Here is a 19,628-nt window from a genome sequence, read left to right as displayed (position 1 = left end):
TGCAGTGGTGTGATCTCAGCTCACTGCAACCTCCACCTCCCGGGTTCAAGTGATTCTCCTGTCTCAGCCTCCCGAGTAGCTGGGACTACAGGCACGCACTACCATACCCGGCTAATTTTGTTTTGTATATTTTTAGTAAAGATGGGTTTTACTATGTTGGCCAGGCTGTTCTTGAGCTCCCGACGTCGTGATACCTGCCTTGGACTCTCAAAGTGCTGGGATTACAGGTGTGAGAGAGGATAGAACCGGTGCACCTGGCTGGTTCTATCGCTCTTAACTGTTACATTGAAGTAGTTGCCATAAATCAGTACTTAATAAATACTTACCATTAATTGAAGTGGCAGGAGACACTGACTTTCCATCGGCAGAGCAATAGGTCTAAGCAGTTCTTGAATTATGAGTCTCATTGTAGTACCAGATGATTCCAAAATTTCAGAGGCTTAACACAGTAAAAGTTCATATCTCATGGACACTAGGTCTATGGGAGTCTTGCTGCGGGAAGTTCTGACCTGCATAGCCATTCAGTGGTCACATTCGAATCCCATGACTCTTCCGTCCTCTAAAGTTTCAAATCTTCTACTGAATTCTTGGAGTGCAACAATAATAAAGAGAGTGGGGAACCCTGTGGGAAGATTTTATGGGCCAGGCCTGGAGATTGCTAATTCATTTCTACCAACACCCAATGGCAGTCACACAGGGGAGACTGGAGCATGTTGTCTGCCGAGGCACACAGGAAGAAAAGAGAAATGCTTGCTAAATACCAATCAGTCTCTTCCTCAATTTGGTTGCACCCACAATTCAGAAAATATGACATTTTTCATGGGGAAGTGTTCTTATGAGAAATTTCCTGAGTGGACAGGGAAGTTTCCTAAAATACCTTCTACATTGAATCATTCATTCATTTATGCATCAATTACCAATCCATTACCAATGCATTCATTACTTTATTCACTGCATGTCTACTGAGTTTCTTACCACATGTGTCAGATTTTAAGGTGGGTTATGGGATGACAGCAGTGCATGCCATGTGTTTCAGGACCTCCAGTGGCTCACGGTTCAGCCAGGAAAACAGATATGTAAACAGACAAAAAGTAGATGAGTGCTAGGAGAGAGGGTAGCTCAGGGCACGTGTGGGCTCTGAGGGGGCTCGCTAACCCAGCTTGGTTTTGTTATCATGACTTCTTGAAGGAGGAGATGTTTGTCCCGGTTTTAAAGTGCATGTAGGGCCAGGTGTGGTGCCTTACACCTGTAATCCCAGCACTTTGGGAGGCTGAGGTGGGTGGATCACAAGGTTAGGAGTTCAAGACCAGCCTGGCCAACATGGTGAAACCCTGTCTCTACTAAAGATACAACCAATTAACTGGGCATGGTGGTACGCGCCTGTAATCCCAGCTACTTGGGAGGCTGAGGCAGGAGAATTGCTTGAACTCAGGAGATGGAGGTTGCAGTGAGCCAAGATCATGCCATCGCTTTCCAGCATGGGCGACAGGGTGAGGCTCCATTTCAAAAATAAATAAATAAATAAAAATAAAATAAAGTGCATTAGCAGTTAGCAGGGGAAGAAGTTGAAGGAGGAGTCATTGGCAGGGGAATTAACAGGGAAAAAGACACTGAGGCATGAGGCAGAATGTGTTCAGAGAAGACCATGAGCTCTAAGTATGCCCATATCCAGTGAAAATTATTTGACTAACTCAGATGCATCAACTTTAAAAAATGTGAGTGAAACAGTCAATGACTGACTTGAGAATATGTACATTTTGGGCTTTCATTTGATGTGCATATTCAAAATATTAATAAAAGTGTTATTGTAAAATTATATTACTTATATGCATATGTCTAAGAAAACAATTTTCTAAAGTTCCTAGATGCCTTCAGTGTCTTCTGTCATCATCCCTTGAGCCAACCTCTAAGTCAGCTGGCACTTCTCCAAAGCTTATTACCATACATTCCACCTGAGTGTTTAAAGATTCAACACTTCTGGAATGCGTACACGCTGCTATTACTGAAAGTTTTATTCTAGCCCCGGAAACCATTCTCCAAACAGTAGGACACCTTTTTTCCCCCTTTTTATTTCTTTCTATGTTTGCACCTTTGGGATCTCAGCAACATAAACACAGAGTGTATTGCTTCTAAAATTGTATGTGAGAGGCTTGCTTACAATAACATGCAAGATATGAAAATTTGAGGCTCCAGGAATAATTACTGTTATCTATATTACATTTCATTGCTTCATGGTTTCCCCTTATTCAAGCAGGTAAGGTGCCCTCTGTAAGCATCCCAAGCTTACACTAATTTGATCAATGTAGACCCATGTGCTTTTTCCTAATAGTGATATTCACAATCAAAATATTTTTCAAAAGGGAAAATGTTTTTGTGTGTTACGAGTAAATACATAACCACCCCTCATTTTCTGAGGAATAAAATTGGGACTAATTTTGCCTGACTGTGGGAGCATATAAAATAGTTCCACATGCCTGGAACAGTGGGTATATATGGAGAGGGGCAGATTAAGGAATTAGGACCTAGATTCTGGAGGATTTTGTGCATTAACCACCAATCTGAAGATATGTGGCAGGCTCCCTCGTGATGTGGTACACACAGTCCAGTCCGATCTGCAGTGCTCAAGCACTCCACTTCTTTCCCCTTAGAGGAGGAGGACCTCAGGGACCCTCAGGGCCTAGAGGGCGTTAGGATCTAGAGGGCATTGATAGCCTCTTGGAAGACAGGAAGGTGAGGGCACCAGAAATGGTGGAGCAGCAAAGTGGCTTCAAATGCTTCTTCTTTATGACCATTGATCTAACAGTAGGAGACCTTTTTCCCCTTTATCCTGTTTATTATGTAGCTGTATCTTTGGGATCTTAGTGATCCATTCATTGATGGGTAGGCTCAGAGTGTATTACTACCTAACTCACAGGCAGAGTCTGGGGGAAAAATAAATGATGTCATACAAGTATATATACATACAGTTGCCTAGCATGGTGCTGGTCACAGTTGCATGCTCAGTAAATATTCATGATCCTTATTATTGGATCCCCTGTGGTGTCTGCTTTAGACCTTATTATTCATTATTATGATTATGCTTGGATCCTTATTATTAGATCACTCTGTGGGGTTGCAGCAAGAAAGCAGGGGTCTATCTCTGCAGGCATGCAGTTGTTGGAGGAAGCCTGGGGGAAGTGGGGGAGGCAGCATTAAAGAGCAGAAGCAGGCTGAGACCCCCCTGGGGCAGGAGGGCAGACACTCCTGACATGGGCCTAGTTGACCAATTGGTTTTAACTCCGTGAGTCTCAGGGCAAGTCATACTGCCCCTTTGGCCAAATGTTTCCTCTTATTTAAAATGTGAGATGTCTAAACACTTGACCCATTCCAGTGTTGATATTGTGTAAATGTGTAAGTCAGAATGTGGCTTCGAAAGCTTTTCATAGTCAATTGGCATTGGGAAGACAAATTGGAATTTAAGGTCATCTTTAGTTGTAGAATGGGTTGCTCAGCCAGAGGAAGAAGGTAAGAAGTAGGGGAAGCTAGGGAGAGGTGGAGAGAGAGATCCCAGAGAGGGTGACTTGTGCAAGGCTTGCCCTGGTACTGTCCCAGGTGCTGATTGAAATTAAGGAAATTTCCTTAGGAAATCAAGGAAGGGAGTTATCTGAAGGTTTTCCTTGGCTGCCCTTTGGCCCCTCCTAATCCTTTTTAACTGCAGGAAGACTCTTGAAGATGCCAGTATTTCTCTTGAGTGGCACTTGTTTCTAGCAGGCTAAATAAGCTTTGGCTTCATGCAGAGCTGGGTTAAAGTGCCAGCTCAGCTACCTACAAGGCAGATGACTTGAAGGCAGGTGGCTCAAGCAGCTCTGTCTCTCTGAGCCTCAGTTCCTTTCTGTATGAAGGAATAAAGAGTGTTTAACCCCTACAGGGCGCCTCAGGAGATCCATGATCTTATGACACACAGATGTTGCTCAATAAATGTCATTCTCCGTCTACAACCCCCACACTTCCTTCGTCCCACATCTCTTCCTTGGACACTGTGCTGCAGATTCTAGCTCATGCACTCTGTTCTTTCTTAACCATTAGCCTTCTGGCTTTTCCTGTCAGAACATTAAGGTCTTTTTGCTCTTCTTGGGGCCATTTTCTGAAGGTTTCAGTTTATGAAATTGTAAGGTCATTTCTTTGGGAAATTTGTTAGCATCGCAGTGGACCATAAACATACAAATGGAGCCAGACCTAGTGTAGCAGAAAGCAGTCAGTGACTCCACGCTTGCAGACTGGGCTGGGAGAGGCTTTTCTATCATGTTCCTTCCTCTGAAAAAGTTGATTTTGGTCAAAGGCAGAACCCAATGCCTGACACGGAGTGACTGACGGAGGATTCTTTTGTTCCTGCATCCAAGAAATGGTTACTAGCTGCCACCTGTCTCAGACCCTCATCTGGACACTGTGGATACAGAGATGCATAGATCCAGTACCTAACAGAGGGGCTGAATTATTTTAGGTGCTTGGTAAACATTTGTTGGATGAAGAAATGAATGAAGATTTTCTACTTTCAAGCTGCTTGCAGAAAAGTCAGAGGGTCAGACAACTGTGCACTGGGAGGGCAATGTGTTAAGGTCAATGAAGATCTATGCAACCATTTGCAAAAAGACAGAAGGGCAAGACAGGCAGAGGCAGCTTTATGACAACAAAACAATGGGACTGCGTCTTAGTTGATGGTAGGCTTTGGAAGCTTAGAACATGGATGGAAGAAGATCTCAGACAAGGGGAAATAGCATGTATAAGAAACCGAAGAGCAAACAAATACCATGGAAGCATACAAAGTAGGTTGTTGACATGACTTAGCTTGCAATGGTCAGGGTTTGCAGATGTACATGGACCATGGCCTTGGGATAGGAAAGGGACAGTTTCTGTTTCAAACTAGAACAGAAAATAAGAACAACAGGAAGATCTGCATTAAGATTTTAAAAGCAAAACCAAAGGGCAAAAGAATATAGATTTATCTGACATTTATATGTGTTTAGTTCACTTTCTATCTTCTACCTCTGCGTATAAGGTAATAATATAGGGAGGATTGTTTGAGCTCAGAAGTTCGAGACTAGCCTAGATAACATAATGGGACCCTGTCCCTACAAAAAATTTCAAAAATTAGGCAGGTATGGTTGTTCACACCTGTAGTCCCAGCTATGAGGGAGACTGAGGCAGGAGGATTGCTTGAACTTGAGAGGTCGAATCTACAGTGAGCCATGATTGCACTACTGTACTCCAGCCTGGGTGACAGAGCAAGACCCTGTCTCAAAAATAAAGAAATAATAAATAAGTGATAATAATGCAACCATAATATACAGTGTATTTCTCAAGCATATATAGTTGTTTTTAAATGTCTTCATAAGATACATGGGGATTTGGTAGAACTTTTTTTTTAATTGATGAGGACCCAATGATGCAGAGAGGTTATGGGACTTACCCAAGGTCACAGGATGAGGTTGACTTGGCCCTGAGACTGGACCTAGTATCACCTCACTACCAGCTTGAAACCTTCCTACATGCCCCTCTCCACTGCTGCAATGAGCTGGTGACAGATAAATCATGGGTCATGATGGTCATTCTTAGTTCATGACACTTGTTTCCATATTTGTTTTATTTATTTATTTATTTATTTTGCTCCCTCTATTCCCCAACCTCCCCATAGAAATGAGTTAGATTTTCTAGGGATCCAAAGTATCTTGAACTTCCAAGAACCATTCATATTATATTATTCTAAAGAAACAGATTACACTAATTGAGAATATACAGAAAATTTGCAGGAACTCCTGGCAGAGATGAGAGCAAGGCAAGGGATGTTGCTGACTCTTAGGGACTCAGAAACAGCAGGTACTGTGACTCAGAGGCCCAGAGGGACCAGGGGAAGAAATGATGTCAGGGAGACCTAGTGAGGGATTTAGATACTGGTTTGTATCTTTTGTGAGAACTTTGCAAGGTCTGTTCCTTCATATCCCCATGAACATCCCTTCTTTTCTGAACTTAGCACTGAGTATTGACAATGGGCAGGACTTATGACTGAGTAATCTTCTGGGCTTGGAATCTAGATTATGGTTTGCAGTGAATGAATGAGCATTAGTTGAATGAATCTATAGCTTATGTACTCATCCAGGCAACAGTTGTACTATGGGAAAGGCAAATCATCTTAGAGCCATTAATGAGATATTTTGTAATGCACAATAACCCAAACCTTAATAAAGCAACATACTACCTAGCAATATTGAGTTCTGTCTTAATTAACTGCAACGTTATCTCATTGGCTCTTCATAACAAGCTTCTGAGGCTGTTTCTGTTTGTCATACGAGTTAACTCATTCCAGAGATATTAAGTGACTTGAGTAAGATCACCTACCATCTTGGTCTCAGGCTTGACTGTGGTTCAGCTGAATAAGCTCAGGATCACAGCCTCCTACACAAAACTGTTGGGGCCATGTGTGTTTTGGGCCAAATTTAATTTCATTTTTGAAAAGGTAGTAATATGCAAAATATACATATGATGACATTTATGGTAGTATCTGGGGCAACACCCCAAACAAGCTCATTCATCCTTAGGCGACGAAAACATGTAAATGTTCACGCAAAATGGAATAACCAAAGACTGCAAATAGTGTGTGTCAGCCCAAGTCAGGTTTTGCTGCCAACTGAGTTGAGGTAAACACTTGTTTTTAAGGGCTGAGGATTTTGAAATTATGAATAAGGTGTGACTCTGCCTCAGCTTTGTTCTCCAGGAAATGGCAAACAAAATTTCTTCCTTTTTTCAATTTCTTCCTCCTTTTTCCTTTTCCATCAAAGTCCAGCATGGCAGTACAATGAGAACAGAAGCAAACACAACTCCTAGCTCATGTTGAGTGCTGTGCTAGGCTCTGTGCCAAGCACTCTCTCTGCATAATATCATTGAATGAGCACATCTGCAGACCTGGCAGCCCCTGTCCCGTTCCCCTTGTAGGTAAGGAAACTAAAGCATAGGAACTCATCACTTTCCTAAGTTAACAGTTAATAGGTGTTGAAACCAGAACTTAAATCCAGGCCTCTGACACCCAGGTCCACACTGTTAACTATGCTTGAAGGCAAAGGTCTTATCTCGGTCCCCTTTAGGCTCCTCACTCCCACATCCGGAAAGATGGTGTGGAAAATGTAGGTACTTGGTAAATTATTGGTGAATTGATAAATTAATTTATGGGTGATTTGGGATCTAAATTGAAATGTGGGTGCATGTGTAAGTCTGGGGTATAGTTAGGATGAGGGTTTGCTGTGGTTTTAAGAAAGCATGGTAGATTTGGACAATGCTTACATGGGGAGGGCCATAGTGTTATAATCACATTTGGAACCATGGTCAAGGTTGGTCCAGGAATGGTCATCCTTGAAAGGTATATAATCTGAGTTGGTGGCTGTGGTCCCTGAATATTGGGCTGAGTGGGATGATGGGCAGCTTGGGTGGACTATAGCATGGCCCATGGAGGCTAGGTGGCAGGAGAAGCCTGCAGTCAGGATTCTAGAAGAAGCATGATTCATTTTGTACCATAGCCCTCTCCTTCCTGGCACTGACCGCTTGATCTTATTTTTCTCTCTTTCTAGGGGGATCGAGGAGCTCCTGGGATCCCTGGTTCTCCTGGCAGCCGTGGTGACCCAGGCGTAGGGGTTGCTGGTCCTCCTGTAAGTCCTTATTTATCCAGCTCTTACTTGCTTTCAGGACATACAGCCATTTCCTGTTGGACCTGCCTGCAGAAACACTCTTTTTTTTTTTTTTTTTTTTTTTTTTTTTTTTTTTTTTGAGGTGGAGTCTCATACTGTCACCCAGGCTGGAGTGCAGTGGTGTGATCTTGGCTCACTGCAACCTCTGCATCCCAGGTTCAAGTGATTCTCCTGCCTCAGCCTCCTGAGTAGCTGAGATTACAGGTGCCTGCCACCACACCTGGCTAATTTTTTGTATTTTTAGTAGAGGTGGAGTTTCACTATGTTGGCGAGGCTGGTCATGAACTCCTGACCTTGTGATCCACCTACCTTGGCCTCCTAAAGTGCTGGGATTACAGATGTGAGCCTCCACTAGTTTTAATGAATAATTTATGTCAGTCTACTAGGTGTTAGTTTACAAACTCACTAGGGGCGATAGCTTTAAGAATTGCTAAAACTTTGCGTTATAGGGATCTTAAGAATCAATGAAGTGTGTCCCCATTCAGGTTGAGGATTGCTGTCAATATCTTTGGCCTACACCTGAATGCCTCTAGAAATAGAAGGCATGCTTTTTTCAAAGCCAGTGCATCTGGCTCTGCAGTTTAAAAATATATTTCCATAGACAATGGAAATTCAGTAGAATTTTTTTTTTTCATTGAGAATAAAATTATGGTATCCTGTAGTTTCCACCCATTGCTTTTAATTCTCCCTTTTGTACCACAAAGAACACACATTTTCTTTCCTCCTTTACGGAGTGATAGCTTTTGGGACATAAGACCAGTCTACAATCTTGAAGCCTTTTCTTCTGTTTAGTCCCTTCTTTGATAGACATCATACCCTCTTAATGCACCTTAAAAGTGCATTTACTTTGTCCTTAAAAGCCCTGTCTTGCAATTGTTTAAAAGAAGCTCAAATACTCAATCCTTTTCAAATGCCATTGCTAAACCATGGAATACCTAAACTATCCATGTATTATCGTTGTTGTTACTATTATTTTAACCCAAAGGCACAATCCAACTTTATCTTTATTAAATGCAACTTGAATATAAACTGGAGTAATACATGGTCTAGTTTCTGTCTGATCTTGCATTCAATAAATGAAGGCCATGACCAAGAGTGATTAAGAGTAATGTCATTCTTCATGCATGACTCTCAAAGAATGAGAAGGAAAATCCAATTTAGTACCCAAAATATTACTTGTGAAATAAAATTCCCCTTTCCTTTTCTTCTGTGGTTCTCTTATATCCAGAGTAGTTCTTGGGCCTTTCACTCTCTCCCTGAAATTCTCCTCTGTCCTCCCATTTTCAAGCAGGCCTCCTGGCTTCCACACCAGAAATCACCTCCTCACTTTTATTTCTACTCACCCTCAATGAGGGATCGTTTCATGGTGGCAAGAAGACCAGGTAGCTCTGTGTCTTCTTAGATCTGCCTGAAAACCATGGAAGGAGGCGTGTAGAATGCCCATGGGAATGTCTAGTTTGGTTAAACTGTTTTCCTTAAAATACATTCTCAGCTAAAATTGCCCACTTCATTACATTCATTTTACCTTTGTTCTGTGGCTATTTTTGTTCAGTCTTTTTGTAACTGGAAGGAACACTGTAACAAAAAGTGCAGTGAGAAAACACAATAGTTTATGCCTTCTTCTTTCTGAAATTCTCCTTTAATAGGGCCCCTTCTGCTGGAGTTAGGATGCTGCTTCGTGTAGCAATTGCCACTTAGAATAGAGAATGGATTGTAAGTGAAACTACAGACCCATAACCGGAATGAGGCACCCCCATCACTTACCAGGGTTCTACATGACCCTGTCTACTCCTTGCAGATTCACCTTATCAGCCCTTACAGAAAGCTGGCTGTGGAGGCAGACACAATTCACCTCACCTGCCACTGAAGAGCCAGCAAAAATCACCCATGAAATATGTTCCTGCCTAAGTGAATCCACCTGAAAAGTCATTGGCTGGCTCTAGTCAAGAGGCTGTAAATCAACTGTTTTTAGTGTCTTGGCTACCACTTGGACTTATTAAAAGCTTCCGTGGTGGATAAAACCTTATTGAATTTTCATAAATCCTATCTCTGGCCACAGCCCAGGCCACGAATGGCCTGGGAATCTGTATAGAGGGTGCAGAGATATGCTGAGCTAAGCAAAGGTGTGTGGAGGAGGTGAAGAAGGGGTCAGCGTGGGGTGGGTACAGGTTAAGTTCGTTGGGGATGCAGTTGCCTCTTTACAGGAACATTGCCGTTTGCTGGGAAGTCCTGTGTCATATCTTGTGCTGGGCCTCAGAGCATCCACATCTACTTCCTCACTTGGTACTGGGCAGGTTGTTTTATCCTTTGGTTAAGGCTGGGATCCCATGAAAGTGCCCCTAAGAAGGGGATTCGAGAGCAAGGAGTTTGTTTGGGAGGTGATCTTAGAAGTCACTACTTAGGAAGTAACAAAGTGAGACAGACAAAGCAAGCAAGCCAAGGGGAGGGTATGTTACTGAGCAGATGGCCACTGTGGGTACCTGGGACTCACCTGTGCGACAGCCCCTGAGTGACTACATGGCATTGTTGCAGAGTTGTTCTGCAAAGGGAGCGAAAGAGCTGGGGCGTTTCTGTACCACCTCCTGCCTGTATTTGGTTGGAGGCTGCTCCCTGGGGAGTTGACTCCCAGAAACTCTCAGCCTTCCCTGTGGTTGGGCCAAGCATTCACCTGTGGCTAAAGAAAGCCCTGGGCAGGTGCGTGCCCAGGAAACATGGCAGGAGGGAACGGACATGTCCACTACATCACTGTTTTCCAGGTAAACAACGTGAGGTTCAGAAGGTGACGTGATTTGGCCAGTGCTACATAGCCAGCCCAGGGCAGGGCCAGGATACAGACCCGCTTCCCACAGCCTCTGAGACCAGTCCTTTTCCCCCTGCAACACCTTGCTTTGTGGCTTCGGCAGGATGGGCAGGATTTATTCATTTCCATTAATCTTCTGTGAGGTCCCTCAAAGAAGGCACATTAATGATAGATCCGGCTGGGACCGGGCACGGTGGCTCATGCCTGTAATCCCAGCACTTTGGGAGGCTGCGGCAGGTGGGTCACCTGAGGTCAGGAGTTTGAGACCAGCCTGGCCAACATGGTGAAACCCTGTCTCTACTAAAAATACCAAAGTTAGCCAGGCGTGGTGGTGCATGCCTGTAATCTCAGCTACTCAGGAGGCTGAGGCAGGAGAATTGCTTGAACGTGGGAGGTGGAGGTTGCAGTGAGCTGAGATCCGCCGCTGTACTCCAGCCTGGGCAGCAGAGCCAGACTCTGTCTAAAAAAAAAAAAGAAGAAGAAGTTATTCTTTGCTTCCTTCCTCCCGTGGTGTCATGCTCCCATGCCTTTGGCATCCAGGGCAGCACTGACTCCCTGGAAGGCAGCCAGGAGCTCTGTCTGCCAATCTGCACTGTCACCAGGCAGGGGATGAATGATGAGGCCGTTGTTTGGGGGTTTTGGCTTGCTGCTTCAAGATATTAACAAACAAACAAAAATCCCTTTAATCTTCAGGTTGCCTCTGATGTTCCCTTAGCAATGTTTAAGATGCTTACAAAATGAGCCTACTTAGGCCCTGGGACAGATTAAAGTCCAAGTTAGTTTGACTGAAGGAGCTGGGGTTTGTAAAGACAAGGTCCCATATGTAACCCAGGACTTGCTCCTTCCTACCCTGGCCCTCAGTTTCCTGATGGATCAGGTGCCAGCAATTTCTGCAGCAGCATCAAGGAAATTGGGAGGATTACAACATGATAATACTGGTGATAATACCTGCTTCCCTGCCTTTGCCCTGGTGATGTCATGGCAATTCTGTTTGCCTGATGTCTTTCTCAGACTTTGCAGCCTGAAATGACCTCCCTTTTTGGGCCTCTCACTGTTGCTCCTGGGAATTAGTTGTACTGATGCCTTACATCAGTTGGTCCAGGCATTGAGGACGCACGTACAAAAGGGACGGAACCCCCGGGCTCCCTGCCCTCCAGGGGGCCTTCTAGCCTAAGAGTGACAGGAAGTACGGCCCCGTTATGTGCAATCAAATATCTCAACTGCCCTAACAGAAGGGTTTTTTTTTCATTCCCCCACTTTCGAAGGAATAATATATTAATAATAAAGATAACAGCGACTGAAATATTAGAGTAATAGCAATCACAGCCAACATAAACTGCCCACTTGCAGAGATAAGATTGAGCAAAGGCCTCCATGTCTACCTCTCATTTATCTCACAGTCTCTCATTTGTTTCTCCCAGAAACTCTAGCAGGTGGATTCCGCTTTTCTTTTCATTTTACAAATGATGAAATAGAGATGTGAAGTCACCATTAGGACATGGTAGAGCTAGGACAGGTACCCCAGCATTCTGACTCCAAGAAAATGCCCTTAACCACTCTTCCAGCAGGGGTACCATACAGTTGAACCCCTGAATAATGTGGCAGTTGGGGTGCTGACCCTGCACAGTTGAAAATTTGAGTATAACTTTTGACTATCCCCGTGTTTAACTAATAGCCTACTGTAGACTGGAAGGCTTACTGATAATTCAAACAGTCAAGTAACACGTTTTGCTTGTTATATGTATTATATGCTATATTCTTTTTTTTAAAATTTATTTATTATTATTAAACTTCAAGTTGTAGGGTACATGTGCACAACGTGCAGGTTTGCTACATATGTATACTTGTGCCATGTATTCTTACAACAAAGCAAGCTAGAGAAAAAAGTTATGAAAAAAATCATAAGGAAGAGAAAATACATTTATAGTACTGTACAGTATTTATCGATACTGTAAGTTTGTGTTGTTTGCTTGCAAGAACAGCCCACTGGAAAGGGCTGCAGCCACAGCTGCAGACCTCAGTGTAAGGTACACATCAAATCATTCAGCTTTTTTCATTTTTTTTCTTTTTTTGAGATGGAGTTTTGCTCTGTCGCCCAGGCAGGAGTGCAGTAGCGTGATCTTGGCTCACTGCAAGCTCTGCCTCCCGAGTAGCTGGGACTACAGGCATCCGCCACCATGCCCGGCTAATTTTGATTTGGTATTTTTAGTAGAGATGGGGTTTCACTGTGTTAGCCAGGATGGTCTCAATCTCCTGACCTCATGATCCACCCGCCTCAGCCTCCCAAAATGTTGGGATTACAGGCGTGAGCCACCGTGCCTGGCTGCTGTTCAGCTTTTTCTTGTAATATCACGACTTTTCTCTGCTCCCTGGGAGAACTTCCAGCATGACTTGTAGTGCTTCGTATGGGTTTTCTGGTGTTATTCAGTGTTTACAGTATTGCAATAAACATGACAAACACACACACACACACACACACAAGAACTGTGAGAGAACACTTTTTACTTTGGTAACGCGATTTACTGGAGAGAGAGACTGCTCACACAGAGATGATTAGAATCACACAGCATTTAAGCAGCTACTCACAACACGTGAGCTCACCACGATCGCAACAGGAGGTGGTTATAAAATTATTATAGTACTACGGTCTGGCTACAGTTAATTTTATGCAGTTATGACTTAATGTTGCATGTATGTTTCTTTACATTTCTCTCAACAGTCACGGTGCCATGTATAATCTGTGTTTGTGTGCACACATTTTTAACAAACTGTAGCTTTTTATTATAGATTTGTGTATATTTTATGATACTAAATGATGCAACAGACTAGTATCTCTATATTTTCTGCATTTATGGCATACTTTACTTTTGCTTAATTTTTCAATATTTCTAGGCCACTGGGTCACTTGACAGTTTTTTTAAATTGTTGAAAATCTCCAAAGTATTTATTGAAAACAGTCTGCATTTAGGTAGACCTGCACATTCGATTCTGCACATTCAATGTTGCTTAGGGGCCAACTGTAGTAATGAAAGTTCATGTTCACTTAAGTCTTCACACTCACCAGTGGCTTTTTTTTTTTTTTTTTTTTTTTGAGACAGGGTCTCACTCTGTCCCCCAAGCTGGAGGGCAGTGGTGTGATCATGGCTCACTGCAGCCTTAAACTCCTGGGCTCAAGTGATCCTCCCACCTCAGCCTCCTGAGTAGTTGGGACTTCAGGTGCGAGCCACCATGCCTGGCTAAGTTTTGCATTTTTTGTAGAGATGAGGTTTTGACCTGTTGCCCAGACTGGTCTCAAACTCCTGAGTCCAAGCCATCCACCTGCCTTGGCATCCCAAAGTGTTGGAATTACAAGTGTGAGCCACTGTGCCCGGCCTACCAAGGGCTTTTTATATGCATGATTGCTCCTGTACGATTGACTTCTATGTCTAGCCCATGTTTGTTTGTTTATTTATTTATTTAAACTCATGTCTTATCTGCCTGCTTTAGTCCAATTCCTTTGATCATAAGAACCAAAGTCACTCAGGCTGTCCCAAGAATTAGGCTGGCTAAATTCCTTTAGGTGTGAGTACCCCCATCTTGTCTGGATGCTACTTGGGAACACTGGGCATTTGTCCATGGTTACCCCAGGGTCCAGCTCCCGGCCTTGCCCCCGTGGCCGATGCTCAAGGAATGTACAGCGCTTGATTCACTGAGATCCATTCTCACCCTGCCCCGTGCACAGAGCTGCGTCCTGTGGGCAGTGAAGGAGGAGGCTGAGGAAGGTGTAAAGCCACACACCACCTCCCAGACTCCAGGGCTCCTGTATTGCTTTGTGTATAACCAGGAGCTGAGCCTCCCACAGTTTTTATATTGAAGTCTCAAGATGGCCGGGCGCAGTGGCTCACACCTGTAATCCCAGCACTTTGGGAGGCTGAGGTGGGTGGATCACCTGAGGTCAGTAGTTCAAGACCAGCCTGGCTAACATAGTGAAACCCCATCTCTACTAAAAATATAAAAATTAGCTGGGTGTGGTGGTGGGCTCCTGTAATCCCAGCTACTAGGGAGGCTGAGGCAGGAGAATCGCTTGAATCTGGGAGGTGGAGGTTGCAGTGAGTCAAGATTGTGCCACTACACTCTAACCTGGGTGACAGAGCAAGACCCCATCTCAAAAAAAAAAAAAAAAAAAAGTCTTAGGAATTTCTTCTGTTGATGGAGATAGAAAATAGTTAATAGTTTTAAAATAAGTTTCTAGTGCCACTTCTGATTGGGAACTCCCCTTTCTAAATGAAACAAACCATTTTGTTGTTCTCAATAATAATTCCTAAGGCACACTTAACATGCTGGGCACTTGGCTTGACATGCCACTGCCTTCTCTAGTCTTCCTAGCGGTCCAGTAAGGTGTTACTATTATCGTCTCCAGGTTTCAGATGAGGAGACTCAGGCTCAGAGAAGTTTAGGCAGCTGGCCTTGGTCACTCTGCTGGTAAGGGACAAAGCAGGCATTTGAACGTGCGTTGATCTTGCCCTGAAGTCTGCACTCTTTGTTTTTAAGCTAGAAGACAGCCTCTGCTGTCCCTGTGGCTCCAGGAGCCTCATTCATGACATGGTGGGAGGAGCTGGGCTGTCCTGGACTGTTTCTGGTTCTACACAGTTAAAGCCAGCACAAGAAAGACTTCTTGGTACCAGACAAGGGAAAGGCCAGATACTGCCCTGACCGGCCTCCAGGACCCTCATCTCTGCTTCCTTAGCAGACCCTACAGCCATGGCCGAGCCCTCTCTGGAACTCCCTGCTCTCCATTTCCACACTTCCCGCTCAGCTTCACTCAGCCCCTGCATCGCTCGTGGGTTTTCCCGCTGGTCTCCCCAGCTGCCTGGCCTCTGGGCCTCTGGTCTCTTCCCTCTGACCCCTTCTCCACTCCGCAGCCACAGCTGTCCTCCTAAAGCCTGGATCTGAGCCCACCTCTTACCTGGTGGGTAGCTTCAGAGGCCTCTCCAGCAAGGTGCTCGGGCCCTTCTCCTTCAGACCACAGCTTCCTCGGGACATTCCTGGAGGCACCCGTGCTGCTCTCTGAGCACAGAGTCTGACTTCTCCTCTTGGCCTAGTGCTCTCATCTTGGCCTAGTGCTGCCTCATCCTCTTCTCTACCTGTGAAGGCCCCACCCCACTAAACCTCTTTTCTCCTGTCCCCCTCTGGGTGAAGATTCCTCAAACTCTCTTGGGCTGATGCCAGTAGCTCTAGGCATCCCGTAACCCTGACTCACTGAGCCTGATCAATCATTACCACAGAGATTTCCCTCTCACCTGGAGCGCTTCACATAGGCGGGCTCCATGCCCCGCAGCCACTCGGCCACCCACCCCAGCACGCAGCAGTAGGCCTGCGCACACGTGAGGCACTCGGATCAAAGATTACAGAGAATAAAAGTTCACTTTATTTTCAGATCTGTGCCTTTGGTAGAAGGAACAAAGAGGTGATCAATTCTTAGAGAAAGGAAGCTGGTTTTTAGAACAGCCTGATAGCAGGGAAAGAAGAGAACGTGTTTCACATATCTAAAGCCATATGGGACTTTCAGTTTTGTAAAACTATGATAATTGTCAGAAAACACCAATAGCATGGCTGTGCATGTGCATCACATGTAAGTGTATTCAGATGTAAGTGTATTCATATGTGTGGTATATGTGTGTATGTATGTGTGTCTCTGTATGTATATCTATAAGTTTTTATTATGGAGAAATTCAAATATACTAAAAGTAGTAGAATAGTAAAATAAACACCCATATAGCCACAACTAGTGCCAGGATCCCACAGCCAATGACCATGGTTTTCCTCTTATCCACTACCTTCTATTATTTTGAAGCAAATTCCAGACACATTTTGTCTGTAGATATTTCAGTATATGTTTCTAAAAGATAAGAATTTTAAAAAACAGAACCAGAATTTTATAATATACCCCTTAAAAATCTATAACACCCTCAAATATCTAGTCAGTGTTCAAATTTCTAATTATTTCATACATGTCACGCTTCTGTGTTTTTTGTTTGTTTCTTTAAGATCCAAATAAACGTATAGCAATTGATTGGATGTTTCCATTTTTTTTTTTTTTTTTTGTCTCATAGAATTTTCCACCATCTGGAATTTTGTTAATGTAATAGCTCAATGCATTCCTCTGTCCCTGTGGTTCAGCTAAGTTGGTACTCAGACCTCGAGGCTTGATTGGATTCTGGTTTGATGTTGTTGGCAAGACTTCACAGGTGGGGTGTTCATCCAGCAGGAGGCACATGATGTCTGGTGGAGCCTCTTTGTGATGCATTCACCCTGTGGTGTCTAATGCTCCCACCAATTAGTACATCAAGGGTTGCAAACTGACGCTATTCTAGTTCGTTCATTCTTTCTTTATTAGCTGGAATAGTTCTATATAGAGAAATGTTCTCTAAAGCACCCTTTGGATACGCAGTGGTACAAGACATATGGAAGGCAGAATATAAATGCTTGAAGTCTTTCCCTTGTTTTCAAATAATGACTTGGTTCCCTAGCATCTTGCAAAGAGGACCAATTAGATGCTTGTTGTTGTTGTTTGTTCTAAGAATAATTTTGAACTTGGGGATATAAACACATTAGATGTGTTTTAAATTACTGCAGCTAGTCTTCCTTTTGATGCTCAGTTTGTCTTGTCTTCTGCCAATGGAGGTCTATTTAAGTTGATCCTGATTACCTTTGACACAACTTAGCAGTCTTTGATGCTTTCCTTGCTCTAGGTTTGTTGTGTACATTTCTTGTCCAGGTCTCTGATCAGTCATTTCTTCAAGAAGTCGTAGTAGTTTCTCTTAATGGAAACTGGTATCAAAGGCCCAAATCCGGGCATTAGGGTAAAATGACTCTTGAACAAACACATCAGAGGCCGTAATTTCAGAGAAGAGGGTTGTAATTGTTGAAAATGTATTTGAGCTTCAGATATAGGAATGACTTTAGAAAGTCTTTGTGTAGTCCCCTTCTTCAACACACCTTTATCGTTCTTAAAGTAAACTAACAGGATAGACATGGGAAAGGCTTTTATGGTTGGGCACTGCCTGCTTCACTTCTTGTAGTATCTTCTTTTATTTCTGATAACACAAGGCAAGGTGATACTCTAGATTTGTATTACAGCTGAGAAAAGTGAAGGTCAGAGAAGCTGTTTAAGTAACTTGCTGAAGGTCAAACAGCTGATGATTGATAAACTAAGATTTGAAATGAAGACCTTTAATTTAAGAACACATCCTTCAACGTGGATTTTCTATTAAATGACATAAGAAGATAATTTGGAGCCTGGCCTGGTAAACAAGTTAAATGCTTAAAGTGGATCCTGGGATTTAACTTGAAAACAAAGGGTGACTCTCAAATGACATGACATTTCCCAGGCCAATAACAAACCATCCCTCACGCCCTTTCCTTAAGGAATACATATCCATCCTCCCTGGGAACTACTGTGAAAGGAACACAGTTCAAATGCAGGTATGGTGGCCCATGTGCACCACTGACCTACACCGTGACAGAAGCAGTGAGGTAGAATGAGGGGAGCACTGGCTTCTGAGTCAAGTAGACCAGAGATGGAATGCTGAGTCCATCATTTTTTCTGCTTGTCCTTAGGAAAGCTATTTAATGAATTTTAGCTTTAGTTTCTCCATCTATAACAATGAAATGTTGATAGTACCCAGTTTGTAGGCCTCTGATTGGGGTTGAAGTGAGATTATCTGTGTATGGAGCAGATAGGACCACTCCTGGCATATAGACCAATAGCTGGAAGTCCCCCTTGTGCAGCTATTAGTTATTCATTCATCTCTGTTTCCCTAGCCAGACCTGCCTATGTGGGCGTATGACTCTTTCAGCCATTTTTGGAATGAGATAGAATTCTGAGAAATGATGGGAGATTTCAAGAGAAAGAGAGAAGCAAATGTGCTACATTCTGGTGATTTTTCATTCATTTGGTCAAGAGGGAAAAATGAATAATTTCAGAAATTTACTGTGATTTGCCACTGTTCAGTCATAATCATTGTGTGTCTTAAGAATTATGTATATATATATATTTTAGTTCAGTTGCCACTCTGCATAGGTTCTTCAGGAAATGACATTTGCCATGATTCTTAAAGACAATTATTCTGGGAAATTCCTATTTTATATTAGCTTCAAATTAACCTGGTTATTACTTTTTTTTAATTTTAATGACTCTACATTTCTATTTCTAAAAATGTACTCTGGCTCTTTTCATACCTGCCAGATCTTTCTGGATAATGCCATGTTATTTTCTGTGTTTTCTTTCTTTTTTTTCCCTATATGTAATCGTTTTAATAGACCTTTTTTATTGCCTGTGTCTGACTACCCCGTTCTCTGAAGTTCATGGAAACTCAGTTCTACCACTCGTTATGTCCTTGTGGTGAATAGCCTTGTAATTTGAGATTGCAGTTCTGTGCCTTTGGGGATCTTTCTGTGAAGATCCTTTCGCTGCTCTGTATGCTCCTAGGGGATTTTCTTTCTGGGTGCCCAGACGTTGACTTGTGTGTAGGCACATTGGTTTTGAGCTGAAGTTCTGCAGGACTTCTGACTTAGAGCTCCCAGATGCCTGTGAGGGCAGGGCCCTGAGGGTGAGTTCTCAGAGGAGGCTTCCGTCATCATGCACCTGCATCCCAGACAAAGATGGGTGAGTGGGTGAGCTTCCTTGACATCATTTTCTTCTCTACCCCTTCACTTTACTATCTGTCCCTTTACAGAAAAAAGCCTGTGGACCCCTGCTATAACCTACTGAAGGATTTGCCTTTACTTACTGTTCTGAGTTTCAACTTCCTGATCAAAAGGGCCTCCAGCCTTGTTTCCCGTCCCTGCACAGCTCTCAGAGTCCTGCTCCTCTCCAGGGCAGGTCTGTGTAGATTTAGGGCACTGCTTCTCAGTTGTCTCTTTCTCTAGACCTCTGGAGATTTTCTCTACTTTCTCTAGTGCCCAACTACACACTTAAAATGATGCTTATTCTATTTTATATTAGACTGCTCTGGGGCATATTTAATGGGTAGGCTTTTAGGTTACCCCTGCCACCTCACTGCAGGAAACTTGGCATTGGTGTGAAATCATTGTGCTCTCTCAGGAATACCTAGGGACATTCTCGTGGGCTGTGC

At 43.4% G+C, this 19,628-nt stretch overlaps 1 protein-coding gene across 2 annotated transcripts in view; it reads left to right on the top strand.

Annotated features, from left to right (window-relative positions):
* Positions 1–19,628, top strand: part of COL22A1 (collagen type XXII alpha 1 chain) — a 327,564-nt gene that overhangs the window by 232,621 nt on the left and 75,315 nt on the right. For both annotated transcript variants that reach the window (XM_008001616.3, XM_073018373.1), the window contains exon 40: positions 7,596–7,673. In XM_008001616.3, coding sequence (XP_007999807.3) covers positions 7,596–7,673 — 78 coding nt within the window. The remainder of the gene's footprint in view (positions 1–7,595; positions 7,674–19,628) is intronic.

Source organism: Chlorocebus sabaeus, chromosome 8 (genome assembly GCF_047675955.1).
Source record: "Chlorocebus sabaeus isolate Y175 chromosome 8, mChlSab1.0.hap1, whole genome shotgun sequence".
NCBI lineage: Eukaryota > Metazoa > Chordata > Mammalia > Primates > Cercopithecidae > Chlorocebus > Chlorocebus sabaeus.
Note: the sequence above shows the minus strand (reverse complement) of the source record. Positions and strands in the feature narration are given on the sequence as shown.